Here is a 26734-nt window from a genome sequence, read left to right as displayed (position 1 = left end):
CGGTGATCGCATAATTTATCTCCGGCGGCGAGAACTTTCTGGACCAAGATGCTGCGGGGTGCAGTTGGTTGGTTTCACAGTCTCTCTGAGACAGGACAGCTCCCATGGCTGAGCTGGACGCGTCGGTTTCGACTATATATGGGAGATCGGGACGCGGGTGCTTCAAAATAGGTGCGGACGTGAACTTAGCTTTCAACTCCTGAAAGGCCTGTTCGGCTTCCTCGGTCCATTCAAAACATTTATTTTTTCGCAAGAGTGCAGTGATGGGTTGCACAACACATGAAAACTCCGGGATAAACCTGCGATAAAAGTTGGCAAAACCAAGCATGCTTTGGACACCTTTCACCGAACTAGGTGATGGCCATTTGAGGATGGCATCCACTTTCTGTGAATCCATTCGGACCCCTTTAGGTGTCAGGATGAATCCGAGAAACTCAACCTCGGTGGTATGGAAAACACATTTTTCCAGCTTGGCAAACAGTTTGTGCTGGCGCAGTTTCTCTAGGACGGCCCTGATATGCTTTCTGTGATCAGATTCCGAAGAGGAGTACACAAGAATGTCATCGATATACACGACAACACAGACATCGATGAGTTCCCGAAGGACATAGTTTATGAAGAATTGGAAGGCTGCAGGCGCATTGCACAACCCGAAAGGCATCACCTGGTATTCAAATAGTCCATATTTTGTACGGAAGGCCGTTTTCCATTCGTCGCCTTCTTTTACTCGTACCAGATGATAAGCCCCCCGGAGATCTAACTTGGTGTATACGCAAGCGTCCTTCACCTGGTCAAGGAGTTCAGGGATCAGAGGCAGAGGGTAATGATTTTTAACAGTTATCTGGTTCAATGCGCGGTAATCGATACAAGTTCTAAGGTCGCCTTCTTTTTTAGGCACGAAGAACTAAGCTGAGGATGCCGGGGACTTTGACGGGCGAATGAAACCATTGGCGAGGTATTGATCTAAATATTGTCTCAAATGCAGATTCTCTGGTTCAGTAAGGGCGTAAATCCTGCTACAAGGGGGTTGTGCACCTGGCACCAGATCGATTTGGCAATCGTACGATCTGTGGGGAGGTAACGTGTTGGCCTGTTCCTTTTGGAAGACGTCCTGAAAGTCTTGGTACTCTGGAGGTAGTTGCACAGGGACAGAGGTTACTGATGCTAGATTAATCTTTGGATTTTCTGGGTAGCAGGTTTGTGCACAATCCGGGAAGGTTATTCTCTTCGCTCGCCAATCAATTCGAGGATTATGTGTCTCTAAGCAAGGGATTCCGAGAATAAGCTGAAACTGTGGAGACTTGATTACATCAAACACAACTGCCTCCCGATGGCCATCCAGACCTACAAGTGTCACCTCAGCTGTGGAATGTGTTACCGGTCCAGAGGCAATTTCGGTTCCATCTACTGTGGTGATGACATCTTTGTTGGTTTTAGGACGCAGAGGGAGGTTTATCCTAGAGACCAATTCTCGATCCACATAGTTTCCTATAGCCCCGCTATCGATGTATGCCTTTATAGCATGCAACCGTTTAGGCTGTTCCGGATCTACGAGGACCATTGGCACAATGAAATGCGAGGTCTGAGAGTTAGTTTTCAAGCTCGGCAAGCGGACCCCTACGCTTGCCGGGCGTGGTCATTTCCCGATACAGAGTTTCCATGGATTTTATCAGCGGCTCCTACCACCTTCTTGGGCGGCTTAACCGGGCAATCTCGTAGAAAGTGTCCAGAGGACCCACAATAAAGGCATAATTGCATCTGTCGTCTTCTTTCCCGTTCTTTTTGAGTTAGGGGTCCTTTAACACCTCCGATTTGCATAGGCTCCGAGGCATCAGCCCCCTTGGGTTTAGCGTGGGTCTTGGCCAACACCCGGGTTTCAAACCTGGACCGATCTGCTTTTCTGTTTTGCAGCCTGTGATCCAATTGGACCACTAAGTCTATATATTCAGTGCATTCTTGGGGCGGATTTACAACTTGTGCCAGGACATCTTTAAGTTCTCCGCGTAGATCTCGATAGAATAACGTGATTCTTTTATCCTCTAGCCAACCAGTTTCGACAATTAGTCTATTGAAGGTTGCAATGTAGGATAGAAGGTCTTGATTGCCCTGTCGCAGAAATAGAAGTTCGTCATCCAGAGCCTGTCCCTGGGAGTGTTGAGCAAATAACCTTTCCATGCTTGTTTGAAATCCTTGAAAATCACGAAGAATCGGGTCATCTTGAGTTACCAGTGGGACTGACCAATCGGCAGCACAGCCGCTGATATATGACAACACAAAGGCTACCTTGGTCTGATCATTAGGGAAGGCCCCAGGTCTGCATAGGAAGTGCAAACGACACTGATTCATGAATACGGCGAATCGTTTGGGGTCCTCAGCAAAGCGTTCAGGTGGGGCCAGCGGCATGTTTCCAGGTAGATTAATCTGCACCGGGTTACTGGAAACCACAGGAGCGGGGTTCCCCCCGGAACCGGGTAAAGGAGTTTGTCCAGCTTGACCTTGCAAAAGCTGTCTAGCCAGGTCATCAGCTCTATCCTTTATTACAATCACTTCCCTCCTGAGGGCACTAGTCTCTTGATGAGCGGCGTGTACTTCGGCCCGTAATTCCCCCAGTAATAAGGCCAACTGGTCAGTTTCGGAAGTTTCCATAGTGCCTGGGTGGGAATTTGTAGGAAGGCTTCGCGTTCTGTAACACTCACCTGGTTCCCACGAGGGCGCTGGTCTAGTCTGGATTGCTGTGGCCTCTTCGAGCGTAATGCGCAGGACCAAGAACACCGATTGGACAGGACCTCCAAATCGTGCTTGCCTGGCCCGTAGGAATATCCTTCTGCAGATGAGAAAGGGGATTAACAGTCTGCAGAATAGTGTGCTAGCTCCCCTCTTTCCCCCTTCCCTCTTCGTTCCTCTCTAACTTCCTCCAAACCCCGGTTTAAGCTCACCTTATGGTTTGGAAGGATGAACTCTCCATCCTGCTTCTGGTGCAGGGGCACGTGTTCGTCCAGTTACTTCACTGGTTTTCAGAATGGCGCTGGCAAAATCCACTGACTTTCCTGAGCGATGCGCCGTAAGTATGAAAGTTCAAAGTTCAATGAGGCCCCCTTTATGTTGTCTTTCTAACCTGTGATCTGTCCTTTATTTCAGGTGCAGAATGAAGGCGATGCGTCGAGGGGTTAAACTGCCGAGGTGAGTAGTGATGAGGGCGATCCCTCTAAATGTCCTTATCATTCCCCAGAAATGTCTCTTGTCCTTTCCCTGTAGGGGCCAGGGTACGGTAGCTGCCAACGGGGCGGCGCCGACCCGAAATGTGGAAGAAAAGCCGGTAAGTATTATGGCTGTTAATCAGGCTTTCCTTCTGTGTTCCTTCTGCTCACCTTTTGTTTCTTCCTCTCTCCCCTAGGTGCAGAGATATGGCGTCCGATGCTGACAGCCGCGATGGAGCCGGGAGATGTCTCGAGGACAGGTGAGTGAAGTGTGGCGCTGCAGCGAGCAACGCAATGCTTTTAAATGGAAGTCTTTCTTCAGGGATGCTGGCGAGAAGATTCCGGATGCAGGTAAGAAGTTTGAAATAGTCCTTGGTTTTCACCTTTCTCTTCTCTTCCTTCCTTGCAGGTCTTCCAGGTTCGAGGCGGGCGTGGCTGGAGTCCAGGAGCAGGAGCAGACACGGTGAGCGTTAAGCTGCAGGAAGCAGAACAACGCGAAGCATGAGCTGCTGTCTGGGCGTGGCTTAAATAGCCTCCAAAGAAGTCCCAGGTATGTATCCTTCCCCAACTAGGTATGTATCCTTCCCTGGCCACGCCCGAGTGAAAAAATAGTCCCTATGAAAAAATAGTCCCTTTCAGGTCTCAGGGAGGCCTGAAGCATGCAGCATGGTCTGCATCAGGTAAGTGCACAAAACACCTCCCTTTATGAGCCTGGCGCCGGACTGAATTCCAACATGAGCCTGGCACCAAAGGCGCCAGGACTGAGTCCAAAGAGCCCCTATAAGGGGCCACTGGGCTTTTACCCGAGGGCATGATGCCTGCTTCCGGGGGTGCTGGGCCTGGCCTGGTGCTCCGGGGGTAGGCATCATGACAGGTGCACAGAAATGCTGACCCAAACACAGCAACACTCCTATCTGCCAACACCCCACGGATGACGGCAGCATTTGCAGCTGCACACCGTGGCAATCTCTTCCTTCCCAAACAACAACACTCCATCCCACCATGTCCCCACAGATGGCGGCAGTGTTCGCAGAGGGACACTATTGCAAATAACATCCACATCAAACAAAACAACAGTCCTACCCACCAATACCCACAAATGTCGGCAGCATTCACAGAGGCACACTGTAACAAACTATCATCCTCCCCACACCCTACACCCCATCATCCCTGCAGGCCACTCTCCCACAGCTCAGTCTTTTGTTCCAGGGAGACCATAAATAGCGCAAGCAGCCAATCACACTGGACCAAGAAAAAGAACACTGCAGTTGAAATCCAGCCAAGTCTACGGCACGTATACCTTAAACCAATTATGTGGACACAGGCCACAGGCACAGCCACCCATCAATGCACCCTGGAATGCAGCTATGGCTATGGTATCCGGTGTAGCAGCCTGCATAGACGTCCACACTGAAACCCCTAACGTTCCTCTGCCATTAGTATACAGCGACAACCAACAAAAAAAGATTTGGTCTAGCTGGGCACACATTGAATCTTCAGCACTAGAACTCTATCCTAAACCTCCAACAGCACCCACCCACGTGCCCGACCTCCGGGCTGCTTCCTGGAGTCTAGCCTGCCCACCTAAGTCCTAACCCGGCATAAATGCACAAAAACATTTTTTATATAAACTCTTACAACTTCCTGCACATGAACTGCGGTCACCAAAGCCGTTCCAACCACAAAGCGCATTGAGGCCATACAAATGGGGAAAGGACGCTATATAAATAATGAAGACAATATACAATGTAGACAAACTCGGGTGAAAATCCCTTGAACTGAAAATACTCTTTTCACATTTACCTGTTTGTAACCCAAAGTTTGAAGAGAAATTGTCACTGTATTTAAGAAGTGTATCTCCCGATGAAGGGATTCATATACTGAAACACGTAGACCACATGATTTATGTTTGTTATTTATTACCTTTTATGTCACAAACTAAAATCTGACGTGTATCACAACTAAAACCCAAAAATGCATATATTGTCTAATTGTATTTGAATACTCCTAAACTTTGACTGAGCTAGCTCAGACATTAATGGTGTGCAGGGGGCGGGAGTGTCCACTAATAGGGACACTGTTCGTTCTTGTTATTTAGCAGCAGCTTGTAGTGTAATTGCTGCTTTTTCTCCCCTGCACCCACAACCTTTTCTAATAGGATTAACAACACGCCTCAAGCATATTCAGAAAAAAAAACATAATAGGTGTGCTTATCACTAGATGTGGACTGGTTTTTGTACCTCCACCCCTGTAAGACACCAGAACAGAACATTCCTGCCTCGTCTCAGAGCTCTTGAGAATAAAGCATGCAATCAGCATTCACCTGGCCATCAATGGTCAGTCTGCTACCAATGATAAATTACAGACCTGGACAATCCTAGTCAATTCACGCCAAAGGACAACCCAATTCAGCGCTTCCAGAAGACACAGAATGGCTGCTCCACTGTAGCCCTGCGACTGAGGCGGTGTAGCCTTCTCCATCGCAGGATGCTGCGCAGGACGCTGGGGAGCTGGGCCGAATGGAATGGCACTCACATCTCTGTAAACAGTGGCATTGAGCAAAAAAGGCAAAGGTGAATGGAACTAAGGCTCCATGAAAATGCCTGGAGTTAAAATAGTTTACTTATCCAGGATACAAGCTTGTCTCGTACTGGAATAATGTTTAGATTCTTTTTAAAGAGTGGCGGTTCCAAAACACCAAGGTTTTGTGTCCAGCTGAGAGAGAGATTGACATTTCGAAATTAGTGGGAATTTGATGACCCTAAAATTAACTCATCTCAAGCATCAGAAATATATTTTTTTGGAGCATGCCAAGCAAAACAGATTTTACCCATAAGATGCCAGCTACTGGTTAGTGGAAATGCCTAACTGACTTATGACTCACCCCTCCCAACTTTTGCAGTGTTCAAAAACCCTAACCTTAGCCACTGGAGAAAAAAAGAAATAACCTGACCAAGAAATGAATGGGCGTTGCATCCCTGTGCTTCCCCGGTCTAATGCCCAAGACGATTAACATTGATAACCCAAGCTTTTCAGAATAAAATAGTGAATGGCGGAGCCTGGTGGTATGCGGCAAGTTAACAGATTCTAATCTCTGAAATATTACCAAGTTACTCTTGAAGGCAAAGGTGTTTAGAGCATATCTTGGCTGGGGTCTGCAAACTCCATCCCCTCATACACTTAGGTAGAACAGCCATGAAACCCATACAGTGTGAGAAACCTGAAGGTGTCTCACCCACTAGTGCCCGGGGATCTGTCAACCAGATTGCCAAAACATGGCCATCGCTATTGGATTCAGTTCCTGGGGGTGGACCAGTGCAGGAGGAGCCCCTGAAGAGGGGTCCTCGAGGAGTGGAAGTAGGAAACTGCAGGATGGGACGGGGTATCCCCTTCCCAACAACTCCTTTTCCCCCATCTTACTAGGTAGATACCTAAAAGCTCAAGCCCCCCCCTTTCCCGACACAAACACTTTCTCACAGACAGTTCATTGTGAGCGACAGCGGACTAACACCTGAGCCGTATAGCTGACATGTCCCAAAATAAGGGTCAGACAGAGTCAGGCAATTACTGATAATTACACACACCTGATTTCCATCACACTTCCCCGCATAGATAAAAGGCAGAGCACGAAAGCACACTCTGAGCAAGGCAAAACATGAGGAAGCAGCAGTATGGAGAAGGCAGTGTAACCCGAGGAGAAAGGTGGCAAGACCAGAAAGGGTTGCAAGAAGGGACTTGCCCTTGACCTTTTCAGACGAAGAAAAATGCTGCTTTCAAAAGCCCTCGAGAATAAGAAGGAACAAGTTACTTACCTGTAACTGTTGTTCTCCAGCATGGGTCTGGCATGAAATCACCAAAATCCCACCTGGTGCCGTCGCAGGTGGCCCTGTTTCTGGGAGCAAAGCTCGATACAGTGAGGCGCCTGGCGGCCCCGTCGGAAGAACGGACGAAGACCATTCTAGGCAAAGTGCAGCGCCTGCTCGCCACAGACGTGGCCAGGGTGAGGTCCATCAAGTCCCTCCTGGGGATGATGTCCTCTTGCATCTACCTGGTGCGCCTCTGCAGACTACGGATGCGCCCTCTTCAAGAATTTCTCGACGCTCGTTGGATGCAGGCGACAGGCACCTTCGAAGACAGGGTCCCCCTCAACGAGGTGTTCCGGCGGGCAATTCAGTGGTGGGGCGTTCGCGCGCACCTCACGGCGGGCAAGGACTTTCAGACGCCGGCGTACCAGGAGACGGTGACGACGGACGCCTCCCTGGAAGGTTGGGGCGCCCACACCGGAGATCTCCACGCAAGAGGCCTCTGGCTCCCTGAGGAGAGGCTCCTGCACATCAACATCCTGGAACTCCGAGCCGTGTTCTGGGCTCTCAAATCGTTCCTCCCGTCGCTCAAGGGCAAGGTGGTGCGGATCTTCACGGACAACACCACGACAATGTTTTACATACGGAAGCAGGGAGGCACCAGATCCCCAGCCCTATCCAAGGAGGCACAGGATCTGTGGCACTGGGCGGTCGCCCCGGGGATGTTCCTGGTTCCCTTCCATCTGGCAGGAGAATCTGGCAGGAGAAAGCAACACCATCGCCGACTCGCTCAGCAGGGAGCTGCGTGCGTGTCACGAGTGGGAACTGTGCCAGGATCAGGTGGATCAACTCTTCCGACGATGGGGCAAACCCCAAATCGACCTTTCGCAACAGCGACGAACTCCAAGTGCAAGAGGTTCGCCAGCAGGTTTCCCCAGCCGAGAAGCATGGGCAATGCGTTCTCGTTCCCCTGGGACGGCCTATACCTGTATGCGTTCCCTCCGTTGCCGTTGCTGCTTCGACTCATCAGCCAACTCAAGAGGTCCCGGTGCAGGATGATCTTCGTCGCACCGGCGTGGCCGAGGCAGATCTGGTTCCCGGACCTTCTGGACTTGTCAACGTCCCCTCCCATCAAGCTGTCGGCGGACGCGGACCTTCTCTCCAGAGAAGGAGGCGCCATCTTCCACCACAACCCGGCGTCGCTGAACCTGCAGGCGTGGCTCCTGCAGCGCTAGAGTTTGGAGACTATGAAATACCGGCCGATTGCAGAGAGGTTCTTGCAAAGGCCAGGGCGTCCTCGACTCTCAAATGCTACGGTCATAAGTGGAAGAGGTTCTCTATCTGGTGCCGAGCACAGAAGATCAACCCCCTACGGATTACGGCTCCTCAAGTACTGCCGTACCTGCTATCGCTGGCAAAGGCTGGGCTGGCCCATGCCTCCATTAAGATTCATCTGGCGGCGATCTCCAGATATATCAGAACCACAGGACGGACGTCCCTGTGGTCCCATCGACTGGTAAAAGAGTTTATGAAAGGACTGTTCCGGTCGTTCCCGACGGTGAAGGCCCCGGCCCAGGAACTTAACGTGGTGCTGACCAGGCTCATGGGGCCCCCATTCGAGCCGATGCACTCCGCACCGATGAAGTTTGTGTCGTGGAAGACTGCATTCCTGGTGGCCATTACCTCTGCACGACGAGTGGGAGAGATCCAGGCCCTATCCTGCAAAGCACCGTACTTGACTTTCCATGCCTCGAGTGTGGTGCTTAGGACGCACCCCTCCTTTATGCCCAAGGTGCCGTCGGACTTCCATCTTAACGAGCCCTTGGTGTTACCCGTTTTCTTCCTGTCTCCTTCGTCGCCGGCCGAGAGGACTTTGCACTCGCTGGATGTGGCTAGAGCGCTGAAGTTCTACGTGGACCGCACGAAGAGTTTCCGGAGGACATCACAGCTGTTCGTGAACTTTGGACCTGTGAATCAAGGGAAGGCTCTCTCGAAGTCTTCTATTTCCAGATGGCTCTCCGGCTGCATCATGCACTGCCACCGGTTGGCTAACCGACTGCTGCCAGGCCGTCCGAGAGCCCATTCGACCAGAGCGATCGCTGCTACTACGGCGTTCTTATCTGGTGTGCCCCTGCTGGACATCTGCAGGGCTGCTACGTGGAGGTCGACGCACACCTTCACGAGATTCTACTGTGTCGATCGGGATTCCAGGGAGGAGTCCAGGGTGGGCCAAGCAGTGCTGCGCAACCTGTTCGCTTAAGGTGAGCCTGGTGAGGAGGTAAGAGATGCTTAATGTTGAGTTTTTTGTATTGCTTAATGTTGAGCCTTTTGCCACCCCCCCGTGGTTGTGCATGTGTGTACTGCTATTTATTCTTATATTCATGAGCATGTGAATCCATGCCAGACCCCATGCTGGAGAAGGAACAAGTTACTTACCTGGGTCTGGCATGGATTCACATGCGAACCCTCCCGCCTACCCCTCTGCGGCTCTTTACTTGGTCATACTGCCTCTTCACGTGCTACCAAATCTGAAGATGGCTGCCATAGGCGGGGCTTAGGTAGAGGGCAGTCATTGGCTGTGGTCAGTATGACGCAGAGATCAGTGATTGGTTACTACTACGAAAGACAGATCAGAAACGAAACTGATACTGATTTTTTCTTTACCGAGGATTCCCAGCCTGACGACGGGGAATATTCATGAGCATGTGAATCCATGCCAGACCCCATGCTGGAGAAACATAAGACCGGGAATTAAAGCTGCAGAAAGGTGTATTGTGTGTCGAACGTACCCATGGCTCTCCTGCATCGATAGCCAAGGCAGGGAGGAGAGATTGCCGCTGTGGTACTGTCCATGGCTCCTACAACAAGGCCGCTCCAGTAAAGTCTGAACAGCCAGTGCGTTGGGGAGACTGATAGCAGACCGGTCTGCGTTAGAACCAGGGTTGCAAGCAGCAACATTGTATGATAAAATCTGCAAAGAACAGAATGTACAGCGTATGTGACGAGCGACGTGAATAAAATTGAATATCCAAGGAGTGATTGAACTTTTGAACCAACGCTAGATTCCATATACAGAGTAAGTAGTCCGGAGCCACGTGGGTGCTCATTCGAAGGACTCTGTTAGGCATCCAACTGAGGGTGTAAAATTGTGAACTGTGAAATCGAAGTGGTCCTGCAAAGGGTCAAGCCAAAACCCTGTGCACATTCGAAAGTCTTCGATTGCTAGTACAAACTGTAATTGGGTTGAGCCCGGCTGAGGGAGACTAATTGTGAAAAAGGATCCGAGCCTGGCGGGGGGGGGGGGGGTGGATCCGAGGTGAACCGTGAGTCGTCTGAGAAACTGTAATTGGTCCCAGCCCGGCTGAGGGAGACTAATTGTGTAAAAGGGATCTGAGCCGGGCTGAAGGACACCCGTGAGTCACCCGAGAAAAGATATTCTATAAGCATTGGAGAAGAGGATCTGAGTCCGGAAGAGGGGGATCCAAAGTAAAGATTGTGGTAGAAAAGGGATCTGAGCCCGGCTAAGGGAGATCCAGGGTGAAGAGTGAATCACCCTAATGGAATACTTGGAAGGGAACTTTTTTGTTTGTTTGATACATCAGACCCTCTGGAGCAAGAGACTTTTGATAACTTAAAAGACTTGGGCCTACAAGTCCCTGATGCGTGTAATAGAACTGTGTCCCCGTGCCGAAGAAGCCCAGGAGTGTGCTATGCTCGAGTGAACCGCCTTGTCCTGTGCTGAAAACGTGGGGAAGGGAGGCCAATGGCCTGAACATCCTGACTTATCATTTTGTGAACACTTCTTTCTTTTTCATTAACATTACGCCACACTATTTGTAACTTAGTGGTAAGGATTGGCAATAGGTTTTTGTAGTATAGGTCCTTTTACTTTGACGAGACACCACTAGGACTGCATTATTATTATTTTGATGGTTGTAGCTTGCTCCCATCTTAGATTTAGGTTAGGATAGATGTTTATCACACCCTTAATAAAGTTCAATAAAATAAAAACCTGAACTGTGGTCATTTGTGGCTGTCTTACTTTGATACCATGCCTTCAGAATACAGCTTACATGGGTCAGGTCTGCAAACGTTGTCTCACCACATGCTTTGCACTACAATTCCCATTAACTTTAGTCAGACTAGTCATTGGTTGGGGAGGGGGGTGTCGTAGTCCAAAACAATTAGATAGCAAAGGTTGAAGACTACTGAGTTAAGTAAACCAAAGGAAGGCAAATCTTTGGCATAAATAGGCCTATACCAAGGCTCTGGACTTGCTCAGACTAGCCCCACCACCCCCCTAGCTGCACTTCAATGATAAGGCCCAATGAGAGGGAAATGGTTCTGGGGCTGCTTATGTTCCCTTGAAGAGAAGGAAATTGGGCTTAGCAGTTCACACTGCCCTGCTAGGTTTATTTATTTAATTGTTCTTTTATAATGCGCTTAATTCCAGCATATGATTTGTATATGATTGGTCCTCTCCCTAATGCCACGGACTAGCTAAAAGCAACAGAATGGAGTCCTTCCTTGAGGAGTTTCATGCGGTTAAGGAAAGGGCTCAAGCATTTCCCTCCACTACTTCTTAGTTTTTGGGGAAAACGCTCGTCAGGAATGAGAGTTTATTGACTGTGCTCATGAAGAGAGGGTCATTTTCAAATGCCACCACGTCCTTGGCAGCAATGTGACTGACATTCTATTTGCTAGAAACTAGTTTAAGTCTTTCTTCTACCCTAAAGCGATTTGGGCTGGCACACTAGTTTGCACAGAACAGCGACTAGTCTTTGGGCCGCGGTACAGGTTAAAGTCTTCAGCATGTGCCAAAATGCATGGATTTAATAAGCTGAATGGCTTGGAGTACAGGGGAAATGGATTTGTTCCCCATAATTATAATCAACAATTGGCAAGAGCTAAGTCTTTCACCCAGTTCAGCCTGGATATGGAAATCGCCTTCTTGATTAGAACGAGTCCTAAATGCCGGTTACTTCAATGAGGCTCATATGGTTTCCCCTCCCGGAGTCCCGTGCTGCTTCAGCCCACAATTGCTCACTTCTCTCCTACCTGCTACCGTTCGTGTTTAAAGCGCCAAGGGTGTGCATGTTCATCCTGAAAACCCATAAGGAATCATGGAAGGATGCGCCCATACCCGCAGTTAGCTGCAGTCTGAGACTTCTTCAGTTGTAGTTGCTTCCAAGTGGATCTTTTGGAGCAGAAGATTAGCTTCACTTTGTTTAGTTTAAGATGTAGTTTCCATTTTCCTATCTTCTGTAATCTCTTTATTCTGATGCTTGCCCTTCTTCTGCGGAAATATTGGGGCACCTGGGGCCAACAAGAGATTTGAATTCCCAATCACCCACACTCTCTTTTGGAAACTGGGTTACAGGAAATTGCCAGAATTCACTGACCCAGGCATCAAACAACATCAGAAAACAATGGCATGAGACTTATATTAAAGGGGGCATTCCTTACGTAACAATGGGGGTTTCAATACAATAACATTCAGAACTAAAGAGTGTTTGATGCCAACAGTCTGGCATCACAGGTTGGCACGACAACCAGGTAAATTCCATAAATTGTCTCCATGGGTAAAAACAATGCAACAAATCCAGCCGCCACTAGACTGCTTTAGAAACATCTGGAAAGCACAACCAATATGGTGCAACATGTATTACCTTTGCCTCTGAAGGCTTCATCGTGCTTTCCTTTGTTGCAGATGTAGCAGCTGAGGCTGCGGCCGGCTTCTGGAAAAACAAAAGGGGACATGAACAAAATGATTGCAGTGACACATGGATTTGATCTCTGTTTCATCACAATGCATACATTTAAAAATACCTTCTTGGAGAGGAACAGTAAATGGTGGCATCTAAAATCACAAGTGAAACTCTGCCAACACGGTACGAGCCATACATAGCACCTTGGGCCTAAACTAAACCTAACCCTCAAGAATATCCAAGCGTCCATTTTGTAAAAGGTAACAGCGGCTGTTGTGTGGTCAGTGCTCCAGATAACCTTTTGAGGTGGGAGTATTTTACTCCCTATATTTAAACTCAGAGTAAATGCAATTTCAAAGGAGTAAAAATGAGTTTTCTCCTTTGCAAGAATGTAAAAAGGGATCTTTGTGAATATATTGCAAAAAAAATACTGAATGCAGAAATGACGATTTTCTTTTTTTCATTTTGCACAATTATATGCAGGGAGGAGAAGAGACCCCCTGTATGCCCCCCACATGCCACTAACCTAATTATTGACCCTTGACCACCCCCACATGTAAGTGGAGCGATATCTGAAGAAAAAACAAAGGCATTCAGCATTTTTGCACTCACAGTACTTGAGTACTACCGTAAATAGCATGTGCCATCCAGATGATTCGTGCAAAATGTTAACTGTATGGAAATCATTCTCCAGCGATAGCGGTCCACACTGAGAGAAAAGCAGGTTGTGCTCCCAAGTAATAGATAAAGCACAGAGCGCAGTAGCACAAGCACCCTCTCACCAGTGGAAAAGATGAAAACTAACACTCTGAGCTTCCCTTGCATGTAACGAATCTCATGGTCAAATGCTGGCTGGACAGTTAACCTTGCACCCTTCAGCGGTCAGTAAATTATTGACTGAGGCATTAATAATCACAGTGCTTAGAGGTTGAAGCAAGACTGCATGAACCCCTAAACCGGTCTGATTACCTTTTACTGGGACATGACTTGCTTAGATTTATTCCCATTACTAATCTAAACATTGTTTTTGTTTGTTTTGCCACAGTGCTTGCACAGGTTCGGGAGTCAGGGTTTGAATTGTAGTCTTGAAGTTCTGAAAGAGGCTGTGAAACCTGTGATTGGTGTAATGGCATCGCTCAAACTTGAGCAAGGGCCCTCCAGCCACCGACCATTTATCATGTTGGCTCCAAGTTAAGGTTGATGGATGTTTAAAGTAGACAGTTCTTACTCACCCGTGCCTCAGATAAGGTTTTGAGGTGGGAGTATTTTACACACTTTTTTGTAATTAGAGTGTAAATGAAATTTTAAGAGTAAAAGTGATTTGCCTGCAAAAAAGTGCAAAATGTATGCGACAGGCAACCATCTATTAATCAACTTGAAAATAAATATGACACATTTGAGTGAAAATAGTTGTGTAGCAAAGATGTCTGAATTTAAACAATGCATTATATTTGTGGAAAGCTTTCTTCTACACACTAATGTGTATGAACACAACATATAGACGTAGACTGATTATAAATGCAGACAATGCAGAAACGCAGAAAAATATATCTGTACAATGCAAGCGTGGTGCATTCACAAAAAAAAGTAATTTCTTTGTTACAAAGGATACTTTCCAATTGTTACTAAGTGTTCCATCTTATTACTGACAGGACCATAATAATTATGCATGCATATTTCTCTCCATGAGCATCTAGATACAAAACACAGCAGAACTTAATCAAAAGGAACCATTTGTTATCCCACAGTCTGCTGTGTGTTTCAGAAAGGCCTGTTGCACGCAGCTAAGAGAGCAACTGTCTTGTTTCCAGACTGCTTCCCTACGGGCCTGCAATTTAATTCAGGAAGAGAACTATCAAGATGCTCTGGTTTCGGTCAAGTCATCTGCCTTCTGCTCCCCAATAGTGCGTTCATGATATGCACAGAAAGATAAAAGCAGTCATATTTGCAAGATATTAATGCGCAAAAAGGCCTGGTACGGCGCTAATCTGGAGGCCTGGGAAGACACATTGGCGATCCCACGGATGATTATCAGCAATCCTGAGCCACAGGGTGCAAGGTAGTACCAGAGGATTCTAAAAAAGGTTGGCCTACTTTGAGAGTGGGCCTTGACTCTGCACCATATAGCTGGTGGTCCCCTCAAAACGACCACAGTGGATTCAGCAACAGTTCTGGATCTCCTCAGCGTCGGCCTCACTGAGACTCTTTGCACTTAATTGCACATGTTTTTTCACTATCTTCCCCTTTAAAACAGACTTTGCATGATTTGTGCCCTTGGTTCACCCACCTATGAACTAAGCTGCTCTGGAAGGCGTTCATAGGGTCCAGTAGTGATTAGGAGCTCACACAATTAGATGACCTGCTGCACTCATAATGTAACAATCGTATAGTCTACAACCTTTAGCTCTTCAGATACTTGGGACTACAAGTCCCATCAGCCGGGCCAGCACAGCAATGGTGAGGAATCAGCAGAGTCACAGTGCAAAACATTCAGACAGCCGCAAGTTGCAGACCCCTGAATTGGGGGGTGTGAGGAGCACTATATTCACCCCAAGAAGTTCCACCTTTCAATGTAACGACATAAAAACAGGGTTCAAATCCACTTTTCGTGTTTCAAAATCAAATATGGGAGTTCAAATATACAGCAGTTGCAAATACCTTCTGTTCCCATGCCATTTACAGAACAAATTTGCGGCCCTTACTCTTTTTCAGGTACATGGTTTCTCCACTAAACTTTCTCTAATAATAGCGCCGATCACAATGATAGTTTGCAACCAAACACATTTTACTCTTTCAAACTAATTTGCATGATGCAACCATGATGTGTATTGGATATTTTAACTGCAAAATAGTAGCTTACACATTTTAAAAAGACAAGCATCAAAGCACGTCCAAATTACATTTCTATTGACAGACTATTCTGTACCCGCCAAAAAAATCCAACAAGGAGATTCAAACACTTTCTGCAACATATTGGCACCCACGGAAATTGGCTTGCATTATTAAATCGATTAAACAAAAGCAGTAAATCCTGTTGCACCCACCTTGGGATACATTACTAATTACAGAACCTTCCTAGGACTGGAAGAACTAAGTCACACAGGTTGCATGAACACTGCCTCCCATACTACAGAGCAATTTAACAAATGACTATTGCAATGTCTCTTAAAAATATTCGTAGACGTACCAGTGAGTTCAAGATAAAGTGATTTCACTACATTGTGGGTATAGTTTCTTACAATATTTAACATATACAAATGCACCTTTAACAATTACTGTCTGCAAAGCGTCTTGTCATTTAAGAAACCCTTTCTTTTGCCTGACCTTTGCAATCAACAGGTTTGCCTTACCCCTAGTTTCCAATGCTCACAATGCAAGTAACAAATGACTCACTTTCGAACCGGTTTTGCATCTCTTTTGTTTAAATAATCCTCTTTCTTAAATGAAGATATGAGTGTATATATGTCCACAGTAAGAGCTTGAGAGTCTGACAAAATAACCTGAAAAAGTGATTACATTAATCTAAAACTACAAACGATGAAAAATAAGAATAAGACGATCACAATGCAATAACGAATTTAGATGGGATTAACTGCTCCAATATCAATTCCCAAATATATTTACATCAACAACAAATTGCAGATGTAATCACGTTTTCCTGAGGCTAGTCGTTTCCCACTTGCTGGTTGTGGAATTACATGGACATTGTTAAGCACTTGTACCACTGTGGGCTGTCTGCAAGTGCATTGCCACACGATTCTGGCGTTCCAATGCACCACACTCGTACACAAGATAACAGGGCACTAAATGCACAACTTCCACATGCGCACCCAAAAGGCACACAATTGGATATTTTCAAATGTGTCAACAAATTCCTGAAATGCTGTTAAAAAAAAAAAGTACAAACGGTGGGCATTTACAATTCCTTTAGTCTGCCAATTTCCAATGCCCACCACATCAATGTTTTAAAGCCCCCCACATCATTTAAAAGGTTCAATTTAAATATACTCCGTCTGCAAGAGCTGGTTTTCATTCGGGGGTCACTATAAGGACATCCCAAGTACAATTTTGTAACTTTAGGAACCATTAGTATTTTAAGAATAAAAGTCCCAAAATGTACATATGGTGGGAAAAAAACATCCCTTTCCTTGCCACAAGATGTTAGGTCTATACTACTATACCACCAGTAAAGGAAAACATATCATGGTTTCGATAGAGAGGACTGCCCATTAACATTACCACGTGCGACTAGAGATCCGAGCCATACTTGCCCACTTGACATGGCCGAATGTGGCTGAAGCGTGCATGGTTTTGCTCGTTAACTGGTGTCCCAAGATCTGGCCTTGCAGTTTGGCTAGTCTCTTCCCTTTGAGCCACTGTTGAACTGATATGTATAGGTTTGTTCCCGTTCTGTAATGGCACAGACGAGCTAAACAATTATGCAAATTATGTAGAGAGGTAGTCCAAGTGCTGTAGAAGCTTCCCCTTCTTTTTCTCTGGGTTCCACAAAAGCAGCTACCATTTCATATGAAATTAATGTATGAGGGCTATTGGTCAAGAGTAATTATGCAAAACTCTGAAAACTACCCTCTTCACATAAGACCCGACACACCAGCACGAATACTTATCATATATGTTGTAATAAAATGCAATATCTGTAAGAACAGTATGATATCTTGTAGTATTCATAATGTGTTATCAATCGCTTTCATGCCTGTACCATGTAACTAAGTTATTGCAAGTAACAGGGCCTCAATGCCCCTGGGCTTCTTGCGCGCTATATAAATATAAATAAATAAATAAATAAAAGTGAGATTCCGTTACTTGCAATAATTCCCACAGAAAAGACACTCACCGGCCCACAATCGCTTCTGAGGGGAGACTGTCACATAGACAGAAAAAAATGTGTAAGGGTCGAAGGTAGGGGAGTCGGTGGGGATCCAATATGGATCCTGGCCAGGACACGTCATTGCAGGTACTCGTCGGAGACCACACAGAAGAGGACCTGTATGTTCAGGTCAAACTACTGATGCCCCTCATTTTAAGTGGCAAGTCCGTAGGTGCACCATAGAGAAGTAGCGAGTACGGACCATTGCACCCAGGCCCTACTGTGGATACATAGAAACGTTCTTTATAACGAACCAACATCTTGCCTACAACACCAGCTTTATATGAGGAGCCAACGACATGACAGTACAAGTAGATTTTATTTCCTGGTCAGTTCTTAACAGAAGGTTTTTAAAGATTGCTTTTGTTCAATGCTCACAAGGTTTTCTCTAAAATAATCCAGTGTTACCCAAAGGGACACTTAGGGGACAAGACTGTTGGTGGAATAAGCATTGTAGCAGTCATCTCATGCTGCTCTCTGTAGTCCCCGTTTCGTTTGCATCCAGCTTTCAGTGCACTGGCTCCAGTATTATATAGGAATGTGTTGCTGAACCATTGTATAAGGAGGGGCCAATGTTTCTATTCTTGCGGTGGAGTAGTACTACTTTTTGCGGCACTGACCGGCATGACAGTACATGCCGGTATTGAGTCGTGTGGAGTCATTTTTTTGTGGTGCATGTCCTTTTTTATGTTGTCCTTCTTAGCTTTAGGTTTATGATTTACACTGGGTGCTGCTGGTCATCCTAGTTCCTTACGATTTTAGTTGAGCTTCTCTTTTACTTGTTTACTTGAAGATTTCAGAACAGTTTTAAAGCGTCAAAAACGCCACACTGCTGGGTAGACCCCGCAGCCATTCGAGACCGTGATGCAGCACATGTAATCATAACAAGGCCGGGCTGCAAATATTAAGAGGCTGCCTAGCAACTTGCACAATGGCTCTCTGACTCATGCTTTCAAACTTGGACTGGAGCGCACTCAGAATGTCAGCGGCACACCCTGACAGAAAGAGAAGAGCAAACTGCCGGACGGTACCAACCGGGACGGCCTGCAGGGTGAGGCTGTCCAACAGCCTGCTTAGGAGCACAGAAGACAGGCCCGAAATAGATTTTTCATGTCGAAAATGAACATCATACTCTCACGATGCCTTAGGAGTTTTACTCGGTGGCATAACTGGTTTCAGTCACGACTTTAACAATAGTATAGGCCGCAAAAGGCACGCCCTTGCACAGCTGTCCTCCCCTTGAGTAATCACTTTGCTGCTGTCAACGTCTGGGGCTTGCAGTGCACACAACGAACTGATCTGATTTTAATGTGAATCAACGTTCTCACTCAGGGCTGAATTTGAGTGAGAAGTAAGGGCATTTGTTTTTTTTTATTACAGCAATCTTGCTAGCACTACGCATTATAGACACTATGCCCTGCATTCATTCAACTGATTTTTTTTTTTTAGTTTTCCACATGTGTCGAAGATATTGGAACCTGGCAGTGCTCTGCCAACTACACACATCCAGACTATGGTTTCAGTACCAGGAAATATCTGGGTTTTGACTGAAATACTTAACAATGGTTTCAGTCAATACCTTGAAGTTCTGTGAATGCCTGGGCCTTCGGTGCTTTAATTGGTATATCTTTGTAATGCCTGGCATGTGAGAGCCAGAGTATATTATGTGTCTACCTGATAAGTGATGGTACTTCAAGATGGCAATGTGTGGCGAATGATATAGGTGCTGCGACGATCATTCAGATAGTGTCACTTCTCCCCAGGGGAGAACTCCTTTCCAAGAGGCTTGGAAGGTGAGGCTGCTAACCAATAGTCCCCGTAGGGGTGGTAACATGCGGAAGGATCGCATAGAGAGGGACTCAACTCCTGGGAAGAAGGACGGGATTGAAAGAGACAGCCTCTTTAAACCTCAACCCCACCCGCTGATGTTAATGCCCATATGCTCATGTGGAAAACTATGTGTTATTGTTAAATATCAAACCACACTGTCGTCATAGGTACAGAAACAAAGAAGTACAGGGACGAAGAAGAGTTTGAGAATGATACAACCGAGCGGGACGAAGACTCGATCAGCTGCTGTCAATTGGACTGACATTATGGTGGGGTTCTCGCTGCTATTTAAACTGAACAGCAAAGAAGTACTGATTTCTTGGTCATCCTCCGTCCCATCCAGTGATGGCCAGTGCAGTTCGGGTATGCTGCGATCTGTTGTATGTCCAGAGGGAGACCCGGCAACCGAGGGGACCGCATCAAAGCCAATAAGGCTGTACTTGGGTTTCGGGAGACTGCCGCGAGCAGCGCGGCAAGTCTCCAAAGCTGAAGAGAGGAGCAGCGGGATGCCCGAGAAGTGTCTTGCGAGTCGGTTGGGAAACGGCATAGTGAACCTGGAGAGATAGAAAGGTGGTGGCGCGACCTGTAGTGGGTAGACCGTCGGGTAGGACAGCGGTGCTGAGACTGCCTACACTAGCCAACAGCAGAGCCATGTAGGCATATGTGTGGAGAGGGCATGAGAATGTGGTGGTGGCATGACAGGTCAAGGGTGGACCAAGGGGTACGACAACTACGCTGAGACCGCCAGCCGTAACTGGCTGTGTAGAGTAGCAGACAGCAGAAAAAGAGTGTAGGAAGAAGTTGAAGTAGAAAGAGGGGACCCGCGACCCCTAGCGAAACCGGTGAAGAGTTCCCCTGGCAGAAGATACTAGGAACAGGTAGAAGTCCAGGAGGGGGCCAGGAAGATGTGAGATTGTATACCGTAAGGAAGCAGATGGAGTAGTAAACACTTTGTAAAAAGTGGTTGGTGCTGGAGAGTCAAGAGGGACTCAGGGAGTATCTTCGTCGTCCCAGTGGGGGCAGAATAAAGAATATAAAGAAAGTTGAGTCTTTGAAAACCTTTGTAAAGGAATTACAAGTATTGCTGAGAACTTAAGATACATTGGGGAGCCAGCTAGGAGAAGAGAGCATTCTCCTACCACCACGAGGATCCTGTAGAACTGTGCAGTTTTCTTTTGTGTTACAAAGATCCCAGAACGTTTGCTTTGAACAACCTGGGAGTCTTTGGCACACTTTACATTGAGGAGAAGGGAGTCATTCTCCTGGACTATGAGCGGGAATAGAACTTTATATTTTATTGTAGTGACAGGGATAGCATAGGATCCTTTTTCACTGGGACGGTCCCTTTTAATTTGGACTTACACAGACTTCCTGACGAGCACCAGAGTTTTTTTAGTTTAGGTAGGGAAACCCCAATAGAGTTTATTTTTCTGTTAATTAAATGTCTATAGCAACCATCATGGCACCACTTGGTATATCAGTCAAAACTACCCACTCGTCAATGCTCGTTTTACATGGCGCTGCACATGAATACAATAAAACGGGGCAAACCTCTATGCCTCTTCAGTGCTGTGTAGATGATCTGGGTTCTTCACAGTGACTCATTGCCTGGGCCCCAACACTGCAAGTCGAGTGATGCCCCCCCCCCTATTATCACTCATTGACATAACTCGCATTCAGATAACTTTTGTTGCCTACTCCTTGTCACTTAATTGGCACTTACAAACACAATCGACCCTTAGGTAATATGAACCACAAATGAAAGCCTAGAGAACACAAGAAAGGGAGTTACACCTTATAAAGAAAGGGATCTTGTACATTAACATTTAACACTACAACTGCACCCTCACTGTTCAGTTGAAGGCAGTAAATCTTGCTCTTGCTGACTTTGGTGCCATTTCACTCTCAAAGCAACACTAAAGATGCCTTCTACATTGGAGGGTTCTCACTGTTGGAGCTTTGATGGAGCAGAGCCCTTTCTGCACATGCAACTTATTACAGAATACACAGGAAATACCCACCATATCCTGGCTGCCCACTTTGACCCCTCTCAGATGTCAAGGGCTGAGACTCAGACACATTTCCTGCCCTCCGGCCCCCAACCATAGGCTAAGAGGCGAGTGTCGGGCAGATACCAGACCCCACCTTTATTGTAAATGATCATGTAAGATGTCAGATACCCTTCAACCTCAAAAACTATGCACAGTCCTGTCTGCACCATTAATGCTGACACATTTTCTCTCTGCACACATCACCCCGATTAAATGTTTTAATAAAGTGCCTTCTTGCATCACATTTCCTTCAGGATGCTTTGAGGAAAGTTGAAGTTTCAGGAGGAAGGGCAGTCGAGATTGAGACCAAGGGGAGGAAAGAGGGGGAAAAGGATGGATGACAAAGTGTGGGGGAGGTCAAAAAGTAGTAATGAACCCTACAATGATGGCGCAAAGGTGTACTTTCTAATTTACAAGAATATAATTCAAGTTACAGATACAAACGTGTTAATGGTCCTTTTCCATGTTCTAATAATGCTTAGGCGAGTTCAATTCACTTGCAAATTTTGGAAGACTGGAGAGTCGAAACACAGTGCTTTGGGAGGAGTTGACCTGAACTTGGTTAATATGAAATTTGATTTCAAGATAATTATTTATTCAGACAATCAGGATGTCATTTCTAACAGAAAGAACTTGCATAGCACAAAGTTTCAGAAGATGGACAGCCCCAGGATGTGGGGGCCTTTGAAATATGCCGTGGTTTGTGGGTTGTAGAAAGCCTGGTGACGGGGAGATAGACTGAACAAGAAACAAAGATTAGAGGCTTTAATAAAGTGATAGACAAAACATGCATACCCAAGGGCCATGATCTATGTTTGAGCAATATCCGTATTGACATATCTACATTCCTGAGTGACAACATCGGAGGTGTTATGGGTGTCATTTGGGAAGCCATGGGGAGGGAGGGGGAGAGATGCTCCCTCACTAGCTAGTAGATGTCCGAGTTGGGTTATGATGCGTTAGACTGATGGTTTGGTTTTGATGGCTAGAGAGAGGGCATTCCAGTTGAGGGGGCAAGGAGGAAACAGAAGGGGAAGCAAGGGTGGGGTCAAATAAGATGGGGAAGGACAGAAGACCTCCGAGAAGAAGAATAAACAGAGATGCAGTGAGCGTGGTATTGTGGAGCCAGATCCTTTATAAGATTTGAAGATGAGGATTAGGAATTTGCCATGTTCTGGCATACAAAATAGAACACCCATGAAGGCACTCGCCATTTCAATGCAGACATGTAAGCACGGTGTATAGTCTCTGCGCAGAGGAGGCCGGTCTCTGGGGCCGCGATCTGAAGGGCGTCCTGCAGAGTAGATGCCTAACCACACAGATGTAAGAAGTAATCCAGTCATACAAACTATATACAGTGTAATGGTTTATTGGCACTTAACTTGTTTCACACTACTAGGGCAATTCTCAAGACCGCCAATGATGTGAGACAGCACGCTAGCTGCGTGAAACACATTGCCCAAGTGCCAACAAACCAATACACGGCATACAGGTTATGCGACTGGATTACTTTTTGCATTCACAAATGAACACATATTTCCACACAAGAACCAAATGGAAGCACCTGTAGGACACGAAGAAGAACTTGCAATTGCAGCAAAACCACTGCAACAGCGCACCTATGGTGCACTCAAACAGTGGTGCTACACTAGTGCTCAAAGCCAAGAAGCATTTGTATTATACATTACATATTCTCCCCAAGACGAATGAATCTTCATTACTTACAGAAAGTACTCATACTATTACCAGTATTACTAGAACATAATCATACAAATTCCAATAGGTCTCCCAACACAGTAATGTGCATTGCCGGTCAACGCCCCTTAGTATCTTGATCCCTGGCCAGATATAAATATGCAGTAATGCAATGTTATTCAGTTCTTGACCAATAAGAGTACTGAAGGGAGGGGGCCATTTTAAAGCACACACTGAGGACCAATTCACCAGCAAGCGAACACGTTCGCTCAGTACTCCAGGTTGTGCCATTTGGAATTCTTTGGAATGGCTGAGAAGGCAGGGTTATGGGGCAGAGGAGGCATGTTCCACGTGATGCCAAAATGCTGAAAGTCCAAGCCCTTCTCAGCAAGCACACTTGACCCTTTCTGCAGTCAGCAAAGGCACGGAGCCATCTTCCTTCTACTGAATGTGCCATTAGCCAGTTCCCGAGCAATATACAGTGTGCCCTGCCCCGTTCAATAAAATTCCATTTTCTGATTGCCTCAAAGGGAATCTATTTATGCAGTGTATACCTTAAAGAAACATCCAGAACTCTTCTTTTAGAGATGCCAGAAAACCGAAGACCAAAGGCATGCAGTCTCTGCAGTTCTCGAGAGATAACCATCCTCTTTTTAAAAAATAAAAAAAGTAGATACCAGTCATCTCGTCACCTTTTGCAGCTCTTGAAAAGACCATGAGGTCCCAGGTTATTGCTTCAAAGCGGCAGCTGGTGATTTCATTTTAATTGGAAGGGTGTAAACATTTCCCAGGACTATGTAGGAACAACTAAGTACAGCAAGAGAACCCAACCGACCAAAGGTGGGCTCCTCTCCACTGTGAACTTATTTAATAGGTTAAAACGGTGCATTTGAAAAAATAGGTAAAAAGCCACACAGTTTACAACTAGTTTGGATGAGTAACATGAAAGAATCCAATCGATTCTAAGTCACCAACGATGACTTAGCAGCTATTCCTTTTTCATGATGCCTTTGTTCACAATATATGCCAGTATTTCGCCAATGTTGTTTTCATACTGAATGTGCCCATATATGTTCATAATGGCTGCACAAATGTATGCCAGCATGCGCACGTAAAAACATACTCTGGTGTCTTTGCCCATAATGCCAGCAATGAAACTAGAAGAAAATATAACCATGCTGGCTCTGCCAATATATGCCAGTATCCCCACATAACATACTCCTGTTGGCTTTGCCCACAATGCCAGTAAAAAATGACAAGACATTTTCAGAAAACATATCCATGCTACCTGCTCCAATATAGGCCAGTAGTGTCACAGAAGCACAGTCATAGCACAGTCATAATGCTTGTATTTCAATTTTCCAACGGACAGCACCCCTGCCTGATTCTGAAGCAGGGGGAGGGAGAATAGCACTTGACCCTTCACCCCCTGCCTCATGCTACCTTCATTGCCTGCCTTCCTGCTGCCAAGAGAAACAATGCAGAGGACGAGAGAAAACAATCACTTTGTGGAAAGATACATTGAGGAAAATAATGCTTGTTTGCATCCTTGCAAATGGTGTGTTTGTGTTTGAATAATAGGAGTTTAAATTAGTGTACACGTGTGTGTGTGTGTGCGAGCACGTGTTGTTTTGGAAATTAAGATAAGGCCTTACAGTCCGCGTGTTCTTACAGTGGCAGTACTGGAAAACCATACAATGGGCACAGACAGCACAAAAATGCTCAAACCGTGGCATACTGGAACAAAGCCAGAATTATTTTTTTACACAAGCAATACATACAACGCTCTGCACTAGCAGCACGAAAATTTATTTTAAAGGGTAATGCTCGCTTATATTGCTGGGAGAGGACTCAGTTTCTCTTTGTGTGCAGTCCACATGAAAACATTTTGCAACCTCCTCCTGTGTGCTCTGATGAATGAGCATCTTTTGGAGTTTTTTCTGTTCTAGTGAACAGATTTTAAACTGTATGGCTTTTTACCCAATTTTCCTGAAATGTGTCCCTTATCCCAAATACTCAAACAGTTTGGATTGGCACTTGTGTGGTCACTTGCACAATCCAGAGGAAAATAATACGCCCGTAAACAAATTCACCAGCTGCTACTGAAAAACTCCAAATCATGTTCCTCTCAAAACCCCCAAGTGCAAGAGACGAAGGGCTATAACTTTGTTTATGCCCCATAGCTCTGGACGCCGGTGGGTCGGGGTGGAATTGGCACAAACACTCATTCAAAACGTTAAACCAGTGACATTATGTGCTCCCATTTAACTTACATGTTTGATCTCACACTGGTGGGTGTGTTGTATTTGCTTGATCAATTTCAAGGTCGCCTGGGGGCAATATACACATATGGCACATTGTTGGCCAATCGACCAGACAATTGACTGAACTTCAGCAACACTTGGGCTGTGTGCATGATTAGTATAGCTCTCTTACTGCACCCTATGCTGCCCAGGACTGAACAATGTTGTCAATGTATGACATAACTCCTGTTGCCAATGTGGTTGTCAATTCACAGTTTAGAGTGGTGTTGAAGGGCATGCGGAACTCCAATTACACCATGGCGTGCCTAACCTATTTATTTTATGACTGAAAAGCACAGGGCAAGTTGGACGCCATCTACTGCAATGCCCTTTACACAGGCATTCCCTCTAAAACACTAACAGAACTTCAAAAGGCCAGAGCTACACTGCCCCACTGACATCTGGTCTGTAACACGTCAACCATTTTATGGCACAATGACATGTACTTCAGAGGCTGCTAGTTAAGGAGGGAATGCCATTCAGAACTGCACGTCTGGTACATAAGAACTTGCCTTACTGCACCACTCCTTACTTCTCCAGAGCTCTCACGCTGGCCCAACAGCAGAGACCTGCTTCATACAACCTGCCCCCCAAGATACAATCACTTTAGTGATACAGCTCGACAGAAATAAATAAGTGACTAGAATACAAAGCAAATTAAATTGCAGGTTTACAATATCCATGCCCCCATTATTTCCCTTAGGGTTTTCTCTTCTAGCAGACTTCTAGATTATTCGATTTTCCCAGATTCCATTTAGCTTTGCCACTGCTTGTTCCCCTATGGACTCTCTTGACCATGCGCTGCGTGAATGGAACTGGAAAAGGCTGATCGGCAGAGTTAGTATGCCATGCATGAAGGCACCTGCATGGTGGATATAACAAGCTTAAAATGGAATGGACAATAGAACTGCTCATAAGTGCCAAAGATTGTCATGGGCGGTGGAAGTCCGGTGCCCCCTTGGAAGAGATCAGCAGAATGAAATTTGTCATATGACATCATTAAATGCAAACGAACACCAAACGAATTAATTAATCTTTTGTAACATGCTCAATACCGAGACCAGTCTCTAAGCGCGGGACCGGGATTCTAACCAGAGTTGCTCTGCAGTGTCTTGCTTCCAAGACAAGCGCGTTGCCTCTGAGCCATCCTCCCGGCACTTCCCAAAGAAGGACTATGTGGGGAGGAATGTGTTCATCGTTTATGCAGTCGATGGGATAAGTGAGTTGAAAAGTCTATTGATCCGTTATCGAACGTTCTT

General features: G+C 46.1%; 1 protein-coding gene across 13 annotated transcripts in view; it reads right to left on the bottom strand.

Annotated features, from left to right (window-relative positions):
• Window positions 1-26734, bottom strand: part of CAST (calpastatin) — a 757786-nt gene that overhangs the window by 422105 nt on the left and 308947 nt on the right. For all 13 annotated transcript variants that reach the window (XM_069627659.1, XM_069627661.1, XM_069627656.1 and 10 more), the window contains one exon: window positions 12670-12738. In XM_069627659.1, the coding sequence (XP_069483760.1) occupies window positions 12670-12738 (69 nt within the window). The remainder of the gene's footprint in view (window positions 1-12669; window positions 12739-26734) is intronic.

The sequence above is a fragment of the Ambystoma mexicanum genome, chromosome 6p (assembly GCF_040938575.1).
Source record: "Ambystoma mexicanum isolate Mex_15411 chromosome 6p, UKY_AmexF1_1, whole genome shotgun sequence".
NCBI classification, from domain to species: Eukaryota; Metazoa; Chordata; class Amphibia; order Caudata; family Ambystomatidae; genus Ambystoma; species Ambystoma mexicanum.
The sequence above is the reverse complement of the archived record's forward strand: the minus strand, read 5'-3'. Positions and strand labels throughout refer to the sequence as shown.